Raw genomic sequence first — 15,246 nt, forward strand, 5'->3', positions numbered from 1 at the left:
TAGTTTCACTGAAGGTTGTTCTGACTTTCTCATGTGCCGAATGTGTGCTTCCTACGTTCATTTCTTCTGATTCTTCGTGCAGTCATTCTGCTTTTACGTCCCTCAAATTTCTACTGATTTCATTTCTTAGTAACCCATAATGCTGTATTCCTGCCTTGTCCTTTTCCTTTTCGTCAAACATTTCAAACGATTTCAGTTGCCTGAGACTGCAGTCATGTGTGTGAATTACGTTTGCCCGTGTGTGTGTGTGTGTGTGTGTGTGTGTGTGTGTGTGCGCGCGCGCGCATGCGCGTATCTATTGTTGATGAAGGCCTATGGACGAAAGCTTCAATTGTGAGAGTCTTTTTGTTGTGCCTATCAACAACTCAGCATCTCCGCCATATGGTGACTGCCAACTTTCCTTCTCATTATATTGTTACAAATATTTCTTCAGAGTTCCTCTCCTTGTACCTACATTTATTTCTCAAACTTTCGTTATTGACATTTTCGGAGACGTCAACCACTGTATGCCTGAACTACCAGCTATGGCATTCATTATCGCGTTATCTAGAGCTTCATAGAAATTCAAATTTCCATTCCATTACTCAGCACTTCAGTATCCATTTATTTACACATTGATTCCTCATGACCATTCTCTTAAAATTCACTTCACTCCTCATCATAACTAAATTTTGATCTGACTGCAAATCGGTTCCTTGGTACACTTTTCAATTCAATGCCTGATTTCGGAAGGTGTGTCTGGTTGTGATGTACTCCAGCTAGAAACGTCTTTACCATCTATACCTGCGCCTCCCTCCCTAAGAGCCGAAAACGCTGAGACACAGAAGCAGTCATGCAAATGTCACAGAATACAAGGTATAGCCTTGCAGCAAGTCCACCATCGAGAACATGTGGCGGAATGATGCAGGAGGGCTCCTCCACAGGGAGCGCTTGTAACAGTAACACCTGTGAGGAATTTTTGAGAAAGTTGTGGCTGTGAGGTAACCTAGTGAGAACAGAAGAATCAGGCTGGGATTCTTTTCAGAAACACACCAGTAGAGTATAACCAACAGTAAACAGGTGGGGTCAGGAACAGACGTCCTCCCAGCACAAAAGCAAGTAGTAACATTATGTATTAATATTGGTCACCAGCCTAATTAGGCATTCTTCTATCAAACAATATAATAAAGCAGAAGGCTGTTACTAAGGCTAACCCAACCTTCCTTCACACACACACACACACACACACACACACACACACACACACACACATACACACACACAAATTCTTTCTTTATATCTGTTCACAGTGCAACACAGTAACCAAAACCTTGCAGATAAATGTAGTAATAACTTGGAAGTCAGACAAACAAATGGCTAATAAGATAGCAAACAGTAACACATGCCTCTCAACAACATGTACCTTAAATGAACTAGATGCAGCAGTTCATAGAATCAATCACCAACACACAGGAAACTAATCGCAGTACTAAATGATTCTGATTTAAATGAGGGGTTCTTAAAGTCATAATGTATAACATCATTGCTTAGTACAGGCTCTGTATGCCTGTGCATTAACCAACTTGAATTAGAACAGCTAACACAGGAAGTATTTATTTCTTAAGCTCAGTCTGAAGCAATTGAACAGAATGCAAATCTAACTGCATTGGCTCTGAAGGAGCCTTTACTTTGCTTCATTAACTAATTAGCCTACAACATGAGGGCCCTTAAACTTTTGTGGTTTGAAGAACCATGCTTACTAACAAAACTTCACATGTATGTATGGGAAATGGTAAGTATTCTCATCAATATTTATTAAGTGAAGCACAATCAAAACGTAGCTCTCTAAATAACAAATGTGCTTTGATAAGCAGTCTTTTAACATACTCAAAATATACTTGGCTGTGCAAATGCCAACACAACATTAAAATCTAGTTCAGACACTTTATCGTGAAATGAACAGTGATAAAACTCCGTAATTATGATCAAAGTGCATAAATGCAACAATTAATAATCTTTTTTGACTTCAAAGCCATATTACTTATCTTTTAACTAAGAACTTTAATATTTTCGGGCAGCTGGTCAGGAAAGGCAAATTATTTAAGGAAATGACAGCAGATAGATGTAAAAATGCACTGGAAATGGAATAGTTCTCAAAATAAAAAACTGAACAATCAACACTATAACTCCACAAATTAGGAAGCAATCACAACTATTTTTACAGCTGCCAAATAAGTCTCTGTCATAAGTTAGGACACACCGAATTGGTTTTTAATTTGGGATAATCATGGGTGTGAGGTGGAGCTTTTAGCAGCACCATGATTATTGTTAGAATCAACCAAATTTCACAAATACTTGGCCCATTTACAGACTGCCATATATAACAATTTCGTCAAAGGCAGGTGGCACTGGTGGCATAATTTGCAGCGGCTGTTAACATGGCGGCGATGCAGTCATAGCAGTACTGTTGGCCTCACTCTGCTGCAGACCTTGGAGTCGAAATTTTATTTTTACAGGTCCAAAAAGCAAGCCATGATATTAGTATCACCAAATACAGCACCCAACGCCCATAAATAACGCTCTTAACCTCCTCTGGCCGCAAAACTCAAAGAACATTAGCCATAAAGATGAGCTGCTGTTAGCGAGATGTTAACTGCAGCACTGCTCAGCTTAGCTCTCTGGCAGATGTCACAAGACCTAATACATTCAGTGACCTTTCTACTCGCACTATTGGCAATCACTATAACATTAGCCAGGTTATCTAGACGGTACATTGGCTCACTGTGGTCCAACACTAAACGAAAATAATCTGGCATCTGTATCAAATTGGCTAGACCAACACACCCTCCATTCGTCAGTAATGAACTCATTCCTTCTGTAAAAGATATTTTTAAGAATTTTGGAATGTTTCTTAATCTGGGAATACTGTATGTTATCAAAATTTACTTCCATAGAAATCGAATTCTCATTTTGGTGGTATCTCATGTTTTTGTAAATTTGTTCAGTTTTCTTTTTTGCCTGAAACTTCCTTCATGTAATTATTTTGTAAAGTTCCATCTTCATTGCATTCCTTGGCTACCTCATCAATAGCATTGAGACAATGCATCTGCCACATAATTTTCTGTACCCTTTACATAGCAGGTGATGTGGGTCTTGTGATCACTGGCGAAAGCGACTGGGAGAAGGTATTGGAGGTCATCAGCAAATTTGAACTTGCATCAAGTGCGAAGCTAATCAACATAAAATCATGCATCATGAAAGTGGGGTGTGGAATATTTTTGCAAAACAGACGAGACCTCAATGTGGTTGCCCATACGAAAATTTAGGATATTGACTACAGGTCTGATATCAATCGTGCTACTGCAGGAAACTCTAGGAAAATCCTTCACAGCGTTCCAGCTAGCATCGGAGAACATAGCGCGAGAAGACTCGACGACATCCAAAAGCCAGACTCTGCAGATATGTACATGGTCTCTGAAGTCAACTGTGTGGCACAGGTTTTACCAGTAAAACGTGAAACAGCAGCAATATTTGTCACAGCTTTGGGTCATTTTGTAATTCATGGTAACATTTTCAAGGTAAAGTTTGACATGTTGACCATTTCCGCTGGAAACCTGGGGGATAAAGTCTCACCGATGCTATGGAAGAAGACACCCACGATCATCATGTCCCACTTACCAGACGAAATTACTCCAACTGTCTTGAATCAAACCTTAGATGTAGAGCACATCCCCAATGGCTTTTATCATTGTTCACAATTTTCATTTGAACTCAGGTATACTCGAAACAGAGTTCGCCCATCGAATATGGTAGAAGTTAGGAACATATATGTGGAATTTATTGGGAAGCAAAAGCAGAAATGTGACTGTACAAAAGAGCTGCACCACAGCTAGAAGGTCATTTGGATAAATATCAGCAGCCCTCCCGTACCAACAACTGTGCAAACTACTAGCACAGGGCGGTAAGCAGGAAAGTAGCAACCACAGCAAAGCGTGAAATCCATCTGAGAAATTGCGACCTGATAGACATAGAGGAAGACACGATTGTGTGCGCTTCACCGAAGGACGTCTGGCGAGTTATCAGACAATTGATAGCCACAATAACGCGAACTCTACCTTGCCTGCCGATTTTTTGAATCCTGGCGATGTAACATGTCCATTTATAATGAAGAAATGCTGTAAACAGAGTTAAGTCATGCCCTTGGTGCTACTCACAAACGCCAAGACTGCCTGTCTAGACAAGCACAGTGTTATGCTTGGGAAAGAAAGGTCATGTACAATCCGTATGTATGCAACAGAACAAACATAAACGAAATTGTAGTCACAAGCCCCATGTAATCAATGCAGTCTAGTCAAAGCCTGCTGGAGGCATCAGCATAACTAGCAAGCGAACAGTTTCTTCAGTGCAGTTTCTTCAGTGGGCACAAAAAGTTTGTGGGAAAACTTATTGTTCATTTGCACATTAGTGGAAAACATGTGAAATTTCAGTTGTACACAAGTGTCTCAGTAACATCGCTGAATCGTAACTTTTAGGTTCCCCACGCCTGTTGTAAGTAGGTTGTTTAGGTTTTCTTATTGGTAACGCCACGTAGCGCTCTGTATGAAAATCACTGGCTGTGCTGTGTGAAGTCTGTGGCTGGTTGGCATTGTTGGATTACTCGCCATTGCAGTGTTGGGCAGCTGGATGTTAACAGCGCGTAGCGTTGCGCAGTTGGAGGTGAGCCGCCAGCAGTGGTGGATGTGGGGAAGTGAGATGGCAGATTTTTGAGAGCGGATGATCTGGACAGAGACAATACATTTGTAAGACTGGATGTCATGAACTACTATATATATTATGACCTTTGAACACTATTAAGGTAAATACATTGTTTGTTCTCTAACAAAATCTTTCATTTGCTAACTATGTCTATCTGTAGTTAGTGCCTTCAGTAGTTTGAATCTTTTATTTAGCTGGCAGTAGTGGCGCTCACTGTATTGCAGTAGTTCGAGTAACGAAGGTTTTTGTGAGGTAAGTGATTTGTGAAAGGTATAGGATATTGTATGTCAGGGCCATTCTTTTGTAGGGATTATTGAAAGTCAGATTGTGTTGCACTGAAAATATTGTGTGTCAGGATAAGTACAGTCTTGTATAATTGTTCAAAAGGGGACGTTTCATACTGTATAAACCTAGCACGTACCTGATGGCTTATAACAGACAAGACATTCCTGTTCTCAGAACACGTACTTTGCCTGTCATGTATCGCTCACATTCGCGAACTTTAACTTTCAGTGTGCTACAATCATGCGATTGTGAGAACTTATTTGGCCTTGACTCATTTGATTTGTTTGGCTTTCAAATTCAGTACAATGTGCTGGCATTCAATGCATTCAATGCTAAAGACAGTGTAGCTAGTTTGCTAAAAGAATTCCCTTAACTCTTTTCTGAACGTTTAGGCAAGGCTAACAGTTTTGTTCCACATATTGGTCTACTATGAATTTCTATGGTCAACGTAAATTTTACCAGGCTAGAACTGTTTCTATTGCATTACTGGACGAAATAGCCTCTGGAAATAAAGAATTGCAAGCTATCGGAGCTATTGTTCCCATTGGTTTTTCTTCCAAACTTTCAGGTCGCATTCGCCTCTGTTCAAGTGCATGGTCAACCCACAAACTGTGATTCATACTTACTCCTTACCTCGCTCAGAGGATCTCTTTGATAGATTAGGCGCTGGTCGCTACTATTCAAAAATTGATTTGTGTGATGCGCGTCTTCAAATAACGCTCGATGAAGAATCTCGAAAAGTGTGTATAGTGAATAGTCATTTGGGCTTGTTTGAATATTTGCGTTTGCCTAGTGGCAGTGCTTCCACACATGATGTTTTCCAATGTTATTAGGAACAGCTGACTGCTCAAGTGCCAAACTGTTCAAACTATTTAGACGATATCGTTGTAGCAGGTCGTACACCTGAAGAACACACTGCAAGTTTGCGTGCTTTGTGTGTTACCTGATGCAGGACTAAAGTGTAGACTGGACAAGTGTGATACTTTTTTAAACATGAGTTACAGTATGTTGGTCATGTCATAAACAGTCAAGGTTTACATCCTCTTCAGTAGCATTTGTTAGTCATACGAGACCTGCCAGTTCCTCGCTATGTCACAGAATTGCAGTCAGTTTTAGGGAAAATGAACTATTATTCTCGGTTAATACCGAATGCTGCAGAAATTGGAGCTCTATTCGACCGCTTGCGTCGCAAGCATGTCCCCTTTGTTTGAACAGATAAGTGCCAAGTAGCTTTTCGAGAACTTTAAGATGCGTTGCTCAGTGATCGATGCTTAGTTGACTTTGATCCTGACAAATCAACTGTATTGCCAGTTGACGCTTCCTCTTATGGACTCGGTGCAGTTCTTTCACATAGATTTGGTGATAAAGACAGGCCTGTTGCATTCGCATCAAAAGTGTTTTCCAAAGCTCAGTGTAATTATTCACGAATAGAGAGAGGGGCACCGGCTATTGTGCATGGTGTCACCAAATTCCACCACTATTTGTATGGCATGAAATTCTACTTAGTAACGTATCACAAGCCTTTGCAGTCATTGTACCTACTGGCCAAAAATTGCAATGATGGGCTTTGTTGTTGTCTCAATATCAGTACGAGATTGTAAATCTTAAGACAGATCAACATGGTAATGCGGACGTACTTTCACGTCTTACGATGGACCCTGATACAGACTTCGACGCTTCTGCAGCATTTTGTTGTCACATCGATGGTCAGGATCTGAATTGCTTCAACCTTTGCCTCTGAACAACAGCAAAATTGCACAGGCCACGGAAGCTGATTCAGATTTGGAGATTCTGCTAAACTACATTCGCACAATTTTGCCTCGCTCATAGTATAGCATTAAGAAGTCCGTAGCACGACAATACTTTGCACGTCGGCATAGCCTCGCTATAAAGCGAGGGGTGATTCTTGTTCAGAATGATAGTGGACTGACACTGGGGGATGATTACGAAACAGCGCGTCGAGACTGTACTCGGGAGGGTATGGACAGCCAAATAGAACAGGGTCACGCATGTGGGGAAATTCGGTCCGCTCCACCATACAAATTCTCTTCTTGGCCGAAATCGCAATCACCATGGCAACGTGTGCACATAGCTTTTGTGGGATCTTTTTGGTTGCTTGTGGTATACGCTTATAGCAACGATTTCTCACCTCCTATCGTTCGCATCCACAAGATGGACCATCGCTGGCGGACACTGCTCCACCTGCTCCACCATCCTCAATATCCGGCGTCGAAGTACGGACGCAGACGGTGGGCGCGAGGCGAGATCGTTCGTCGACTTGGTGCTTGCGTGTATCCCATTTCAGGCCCAGACGGATTGCAGCGCCGAGATCAGGATCAAATTCGCCACTGTAATGTGCACAGTGATACTTGCGTATCTCTTCGCCCAGATTCACAGATCCCGAGGACGCTGTGGCCACAACAGCTGTCAAAGGGTGTCGTCACGACACCACAGGACGACCCCGTGGAGACGGAGGCGTCGCCTCCTCCTCTCGTCCTACCCAAGGAGCTGGACCCGCCAACGCCGCAACAGCTTGCGGCTTCTCCATCTGGTTATGGGTCTCAGGAGTTGGATGCTTGCCCTTCTGTGCGTTTTCCGGGGGACGTTTGCACCTGAGCGCAGACCAGATGGCGGGCTACAACTGGAAGCCTGGCGTCCAATGCAGCCACAGTTTCCAGTCCACCGCTGCCTCCACACTCCTGCCTTCCCTCCCGGTGTCGCGCTCCTTATACGACGAAGGTCCGTCGTTTTGGGGGGAGGAATGTTATGGCGTAAAGTCGAGCGCCGGCACGCCGGTCGGGAACGATAGAGCAGACAGGGCTGTGAAGAAGACGTCACCCAATATCACGCTGACCGACCTCTATCTAGGACCACAACGCGACAGCTGCGGCCTTCAGGGGAAGAGAACATGAGCGCCATGCCCAACTTGTCGCGGCCACTTCTACAGCAGAGATTAGTCACATCAAGACCAGTGACTTAGGAATTGTTTATACTGAAGAGATTTCTTTCTTCCATGTCGCCCTTTGTTTGCAGCACTTCTGTGTTATTGTCAGAGTTAAGTAATGTCATTGATTCATTTCGTAATAAAACTCTTTATTACGATTTGCTAGAAGTATTGACTAGTGATCCGAGAAGGAGGTTTCCTAGGCCGCTGGTATTCAACAGCTTGACAGTATACAACAAAATTCAGTCTGGAATCGGAACTAATGTGTCGTAAGTACTGGTAATAACACCAATTTTTAACTGCAGACAGAAGTTGCTCGACTGTCAGCACATTAGGTACAGAAGTAAATTCAGTGAAAGATCTCAAATGAAGATGTATTTTAAGTACAGAGCTTATGTGTCGGCAATCTAGATATAAGGAAATTCATAAGAGTTTTATATAAATTCCACATAGCACCAAACATGCGTCTAAAAATTATTTTTCAGTAAGAAAATATTGTAGAAATCTGGTGTTCATTAGTAATAGAGAATTATTCGGTTTGTTTTGAACTTTCACCAAAAGGAGAGTCCCTCTTTGAACTTATGGTAGTCCATAAACACTCTTGGTGTTATGGTATCTGCGTCGTTGTATGTACTACGTACATTAGGGTGCAAACCAAGACTGGAGGATAAACTTTTCTGTATTCTTTATTTTATAAGTAACAAAGATTACATAGAAGGCTTTTTTTATTTTACTCCAGAGTCGTTTGCACTATATTTAGCTTGATCGTAGGATGTCTACGAGCCGCTGGTGGTTGTTCCACTCGGCTAGCGCCAGCGGCGTGTCCCCACCGTTATTCCTGACTTCCCTGTCGGCCCCTGCCTCCAGTAGCGCAGTTGCCGCGTCTGCTTGTCCACGCCGTGCCGCATCGTGCAGTGGTGTGTCCCCACTGCTATCCCTGGCGTTGCAGTCGGCAGAGGATGCCGCCAGCAGCCGCACCACAGCCGCCTCGTTATTCCATGCAGCATGATGCAGAGGCGTGTTCCGCCAGCGGTCTCTGGCGTTGACATCAGCTCCTTTCTCCAGTAGAAGCCTCGCCACCTCCACGTGTCCCCTGGCTGCTGCCCAGACCAGTGCGTTGTGCTGGTTCTGGTCCATCGCCTCCACGTCCGCCCCCTCTGTCAGCAACGCTCGCACATTGCTCACTGACCCCTCCTTAGCTGCCGCAATCAGCATCTTGCCCTTCTCTTCTCCAGAAAGATCCCTGCAACAAACGGAGAATACTTACAAATATCTCCAAACACGCACGTCTGAGGACGAAACACTATGGCAGAAGCAGAACTGTGATGAGTCCCTAAAAGTCAAGAAGGTTACCGCAATGCACTGGTGTCCAAAATTAAAGCTTCTAACTGCGATTTTTCGTCCTGTGCCCAATTCACGATGTAATCATGCAAACTGTCAACAGATGTCTGCACAACCGTGTTCTACATGGAAGTTAGCATTCCAGTCAACGGATAACCACGCCCACGACGAAGTCAGCGCAGCTAGCAATGGGGTAGTGTTTGCTGGGTACTTCCACATTCGCAATCGCTGTAGACACAGTCACAGATGGTGCAGTATAATACAGAGAAGACGCATCCCAGGCTCTCTGCAGTGGAGGGCCATTGGAAGAATGGGAGGAGGACAGTCACAACCTGATGTGGCCCGATGGCTTAATATGAATCGCACTGTTGTTTCTCAGATGTGGCGACTGTTTGTAGAGACGGAAACTGTATCTCGAAGACGAGGGCAGACCACGTATGATACGAGAAAGGGAGAACCGTTATTTGGTTAAAAGGGCAACACGGTACTGCCTTACTACTGCACGGCAACTGGCACCTCACCTTGCAGGATGCAGTGGATGTGTTGTATCTAGGCAAACGTTATGCAGAAGATCTCACCAGAGTGCCACTTATTGTGAGGGGCCTGTTGTTTATGTACCTCTGACACTTCACAGAAAGAAATGTGTAGAGTGAAGTCGTCAACATCCCACCGAATGGCCGAACAGTGGGCAAATGTTATCTTCACACGTGAGTCCCAAAATGGTGTGGAGAGTGTTTCTCGACGGATTTTCATATGGAGGGAACGTGGAACAGAATTTCGTGACCCAAATATCGTGCAAAAGAGACTGAAATCAGGGAGGTTCTTTAATGGTATGCTCAGCGATTACGTGGACTACCTGAACACCTCTTCATGACATTGTATGGGTGAATTGGCAAGGCTTAACTCCTGTAAGGTATCGTGACGAGATCTTGGAACCTCATATGCCGTCGTTGCGAGGTGCTGTGGCCTACACTTCGTATTGATGGACGATAAAGGTACGCCTCATAGAGATCAGCTGATTGAAGGTTTCTTGGAAATTGAAGATATTGCACATCTGGGATGGTATGCTCGACCTCCCAATTTGAATCCCATAGAGTATGTCACGGATACACACCTCTACCAGAAAACTTCAGTGAGTTTGTTTTTACTCTGCACGGCAGAGTATACGAGAGGATGTAGAAAATCGTACATTCAAGGCTACAGCGAAGAGACAAAAGAGAAATACGAAACGTATTGTGGTCTCTATGACGCCAACCCATTCTCCCCATGAACAATGGAGAAGAAGTCATAACAACAATGATTGAAAATAGAAGACAGAAGTGGTAACAAACTGTAGAAAGCATCAACATAACTCACAGTAGTCGGAATGTGGAGACTGCTCGAAAATTAGGTGGTATACCTACAGATACACCAGGCTTTGTTGGCAGTACAGCAAACCAAATAGCCTTCCAGTAGCTGAAAAACGGTAAAGCGAAACACAGACTGAAGAAAGGGCATGCGAGTAGACTAGATGCTTTCCATAAAGAAAATAATGATACACTCGATCATACATTTACAATATCAGAACTGAAAGAAGCAGTCAAAAGTTTAAAGACTGGGAAGGCCGCATATTAAAAATGAACAGATGATACGTCTTGGTGTCGGCTCTAAATTGTGGCTGTTGGAGTTTATGAACTGCTGTTGGGCGAATGGATGAATTTGAAATCTGCAGACAGGCAAAAATAACTGCAATTCTTAAACCTGGTAAGGACCAAGACGATCCTAAGAGTTATCGGCCAATCTCTCTGTTGTGCACAACATACAAACTGTTTGATACTAAACAGATTCAATGAGCTGATTGAGGGCACCCTAATAAAAGAGCAAGCAGGATTTTGACCTGGTAAATCTTGTACCAGTCAAGCTCTCAGCCTAACCCACTATACTGGAGATGGGCTTGAGAAAAGACGAACTACAGGAATGGTGTTTATAGATTTTATGGAAGCATATGATACCATCAGTCTCAGAAATCTCATTGCAAAAGTGCAAAAAACAACAAAAAGCCCTCAATTCACTTCTGTACTCAAATCAGTTCTATTTAATGGAAGGTATTTTGTTGAGTTCCAAGGTAACAAGAGCAGATGGTGACTACAAAAAGATGGACCTCCCCAGGGCAGTGTTCTTGCCCCCAGGTTATTCAATATTTATACAAATGACCAGCCTATTAGTCCCTGGTCAAGATCTTTTATTTATGCTGATGATAGGGCAATAGCAGCTCAGGCATAAAACTACAAGGATATTGAGGAAATACTAGCTGAGAACCTGGAAAATCTTACCAACTATTACAAAGAAAACCAGTTGAAACCCAATCCAAGTAGGACCCAAACTTGCCTATTCTATCTTAACAACAGAGAGACGAAGCAAGAACTGAATGTTTGGTGGAATGACACAAGATTAAAACACTGTCCTCTCCCTGTGTACTTGGGAGTTACTCTTAATAGGACACTGTTATTCAAGAGGTATATTGAGAAGAGCAAGGCAGAAATACAATCACGGAATAGCTTACTTGGCAAGCTAACAACATCAAAATGTCGAGCTAATCCAAAAGTTTTACTCACCACCGCAATGGCACTCTGTTTTAATATTTCTTAAATTTAAAGAACCTCTCTCACACCGGCCTGATTTAACTTCACTGATTAGGATAATAAAAACATGCGTATATTAAGGGAATTTTCATTGACAAAGCAGGCTTATCACATTCACACAGTTCAATACTGTTCTGTCCTGATTAAATTAAGCTTAAATTCCGTAAGGCAGTGAAGCAATTTCGAAGTCTCGGTGCGACGAAAATTGTCAGTCGATCTCCTGGAAACATTTGTAATAATAATTATTTTTCGGTGATCACATGGGTAAAACCGGAGATCTGCTGGTAAGACCGTGTTAGCCTATTTATTTGAAGTAACTGGATATCTTGAGCATTCAAAACGGCAGGTTCGTCCAGTGTAAATCAGACGTTCCCCACTGATCCCGTGCAACACGGCGTAGTAAGCAGACACTGTCAATAATAATAATCCGTTAAATAATACTCAAAGGCACTTACTTTAGTTTAGTTCATGTATTAAACTCCTTCCCATACAGAATCTCATCAAGATGGCGACTCGCTCAACAATACATACATATAGATCCTTCTTTTACGACTAATCGGCAAGAAGTCCCTTTTCTTTTCATAAGAGAAAACATAGATAGCAGAGAAGCTATTCCATGGAGTAAATGGACACTCCAAGGAATAATTGGGGTTGAAACTACTTTGCATTGATAATCGGTAAGATAAGAAGAGATATTTCGAGATATGTACTGAGTTATATAATTTATAAAATTTCTGAAAATATCATCGAGAGACCGCTGCAAGAGACATTACACTGTTACTCTGCTGCTGAGTTTGCAAGTCCTAACTTGGGAGCAATGATGCCACACAAACAAGCAGGACACTGTCCTGAACCAGATGTGTAGACATATTACTGGATGTCTTAAGCCAACAAGAGTAGAACACCTACAATCCTTGTCAGGAATTGCTCTGCCAAATGTCCGACGTTCAATACAGAGCAGAATTGAACGAACAAAACAGGTTCAAAATCAACGTCATCCGCTCCATGGGTACCAAATGTTACCTAAATGCCTTACGTCAAGAAGTAGTTTTCTCCACTCAACCCAACCACTCACAGGTTCACCAAAAACTTCTAGAAAAAGACTGTGGCAGGAACAACAAGAACATGCACACGATTCTGAGGAAGTGCTGCCATCAGGTGCGGAACTTGAGTGGGAGAGATGGAAAACCGTGAACAGGCTACGTTCAGGAATAGACAGATGTAACAGAAATCTGCACAAGTGGGGAATCAGTGAAAGTGCTTTGTGTCCATGTGGGAGCATCCAGACGATGTCCATTAGTAAACCACCCAAGAGCGTGCATGGCCCAAAACCTGATGACATGCACCGAAGTAGTGAGGGCATATGTGGACTACTGGAAGAATGACATGTGAAACAAAGACTGTATAAAATTTTATTATACTGTATATAGGTTTCCATGAATTTTATTTTATAAATTAGCATTGTAATATTGAAAATTTTATAGAGGACAAATTATTCTATAATGTGTGGATTTATTGTAAATTGTTTATAGTATGCATACGAAATATATGTAGTAGTGAGACGGGTTGCATCACTCAAGCATCCACCAACAATTCCATAAGACTTGCGAGTAGCTCTGAGGGAGAAATGGTGTTATTGCCTCCACATGAGATTGATGACATCATTCACAGCTTGCCTTGTCGATGTCCTTACCGCAATAACCATATCGTTGGTAAACTTTAAGTTTCATTTCTCAGTACTGCAATATGTTATCCTTCTACCCTGATTCTTCTGGTCGACTCTCTTAAACCTCACTCTACTCTTCATAATTACTAAATCTATGTTTACATCTGGGTACACCTTACATCCCAATATCTGATTTCGGAATCTCTGTCTCACTATGATGTAATCCAGCTGGAATCTTCCAGTGTCTCTGGGTCTTTTCCAAGCTTATTTTTTCCTCACATGTTTGCTGAACAGAGTATTTGTTATTACCATCTCAATTTCACTGCAGAAATCAATTAGACTTTCACCCCTCTCATCCCTATGCCAAGCCCATATACCCCATGACTCTTTCTTATTTTCTTTCCGCTGCAACTGCATTTCAGTTGCATACTTCCTCTCTTTTCTCATTTTGCTTGTGTCGTTACCATGTGTACCTGAACTATCGTTGTTGGCGTTCGTTTGATTTCGAATCTGGTGAGAAAAACTCTGCCATAGAGCTGTTCACAGTAGCCCACGCTCTCTCCTACTTCTTATACATAATGAATCCTACTCCCATTACAGCATTTTCTGCTGCTGTTGATTTTACCCCAATGTGTCTTATGACAAATCCTTAGCCTTCTTCTGTTTCACTCCAATGACCCCCCACCGTATCTAGAATGGGGCCTTTGCACTTCCGTTTTTAGACTCCCTAGCTTCCTAATTACGATCAAACTTCTGAATTCAAAGCTCCAAGTCGTAGAAGGTTAGCCCTTCGTAAATTATTCCGTATCTTTTCCATTGTCACTTCGACCTTGGTAGTCGACTCCCAGAGATCCAAAAGGGTAACTTGTCCGGAATCTTTTCTCAATGCAGATTGTATCAAGACAGTTTCCCTGTTAACGACGTACGTCCTATGGATACACGTTATGTGGTTTTAATTTATTCGATTCCATTGCCTTCTGCATCCTCGCGTCATTGATCATTACTGACTCTTCACCCTTTTAAGGGCAGTTTCCCACCTCAAGGGAAAGGGAGTGCCATGAAGCTCTATCGTTCCTCCACCCTATTTGACAAGGGCTTTGTCAGGAAAATGACGACTTCTTATGCTGGACGTCTTTGCTGACACTGCTGTTAATTTTCGTTCAGAGGTTAAGCAGTGCCTGTGCTGGAACCTGGGACACAGAAAATTTTGACCACTTGTCAATGGCGCACTCCTAAGCCATTGGTATATAAAAGCAGACACTGTCCCAACGTTTATTAGAGTAACGTATAGAAATGTGAAGTATGTCGTTCAAGAACTTTTTGAGATTTTGGTAACATTGTTAACAACGTCTTTTACTTTCGAAATAGTACAGCACCAAGAAGAAGCAGTGCGACATAAACGAAAGTTGGTAGGTGTGTTTCTAAATCTGGAATATTATGTATTTTCAAATTTCAATGCAGTTGCTCAAGAATGGCGATAGTAGCACCACTACGAGGAAGCCATTCACGCTTGCTTTAAAAACACGCTGTAACGGGCTTGAGCGTTAGTTACCTTTGAGTCTGGACGCAGTGAGTTGATGTAGGGCAAAAATGCCTTTGAGACGACAAAGACGCTGTTAATAACATCTCATAGAGACTAAGCGAAGTCTGTACTA

At 42.4% G+C, this 15,246-nt stretch overlaps 1 protein-coding gene across 1 annotated transcript in view; it reads right to left on the reverse strand.

Annotated features, from left to right (window-relative positions):
- Positions 1–8,631: 8,631 nt before the first annotated feature.
- LOC126442772 (ankyrin-3-like) overlaps positions 8,632–15,246 on the reverse strand; it is a 109,949-nt gene continuing 103,334 nt past the window's right edge. Inside the window, exon 5 of the mRNA XM_050090802.1 lies at positions 8,632–9,206. Within this exon, the coding sequence (XP_049946759.1) occupies positions 8,720–9,206 (487 nt within the window). The 3' untranslated portion in view covers positions 8,632–8,719. The remainder of the gene's footprint in view (positions 9,207–15,246) is intronic.

This window comes from Schistocerca serialis, unplaced genomic scaffold, assembly GCF_023864345.2.
Source record: "Schistocerca serialis cubense isolate TAMUIC-IGC-003099 unplaced genomic scaffold, iqSchSeri2.2 HiC_scaffold_1406, whole genome shotgun sequence".
Lineage (NCBI taxonomy): Eukaryota > Metazoa > Arthropoda > Insecta > Orthoptera > Acrididae > Schistocerca > Schistocerca serialis.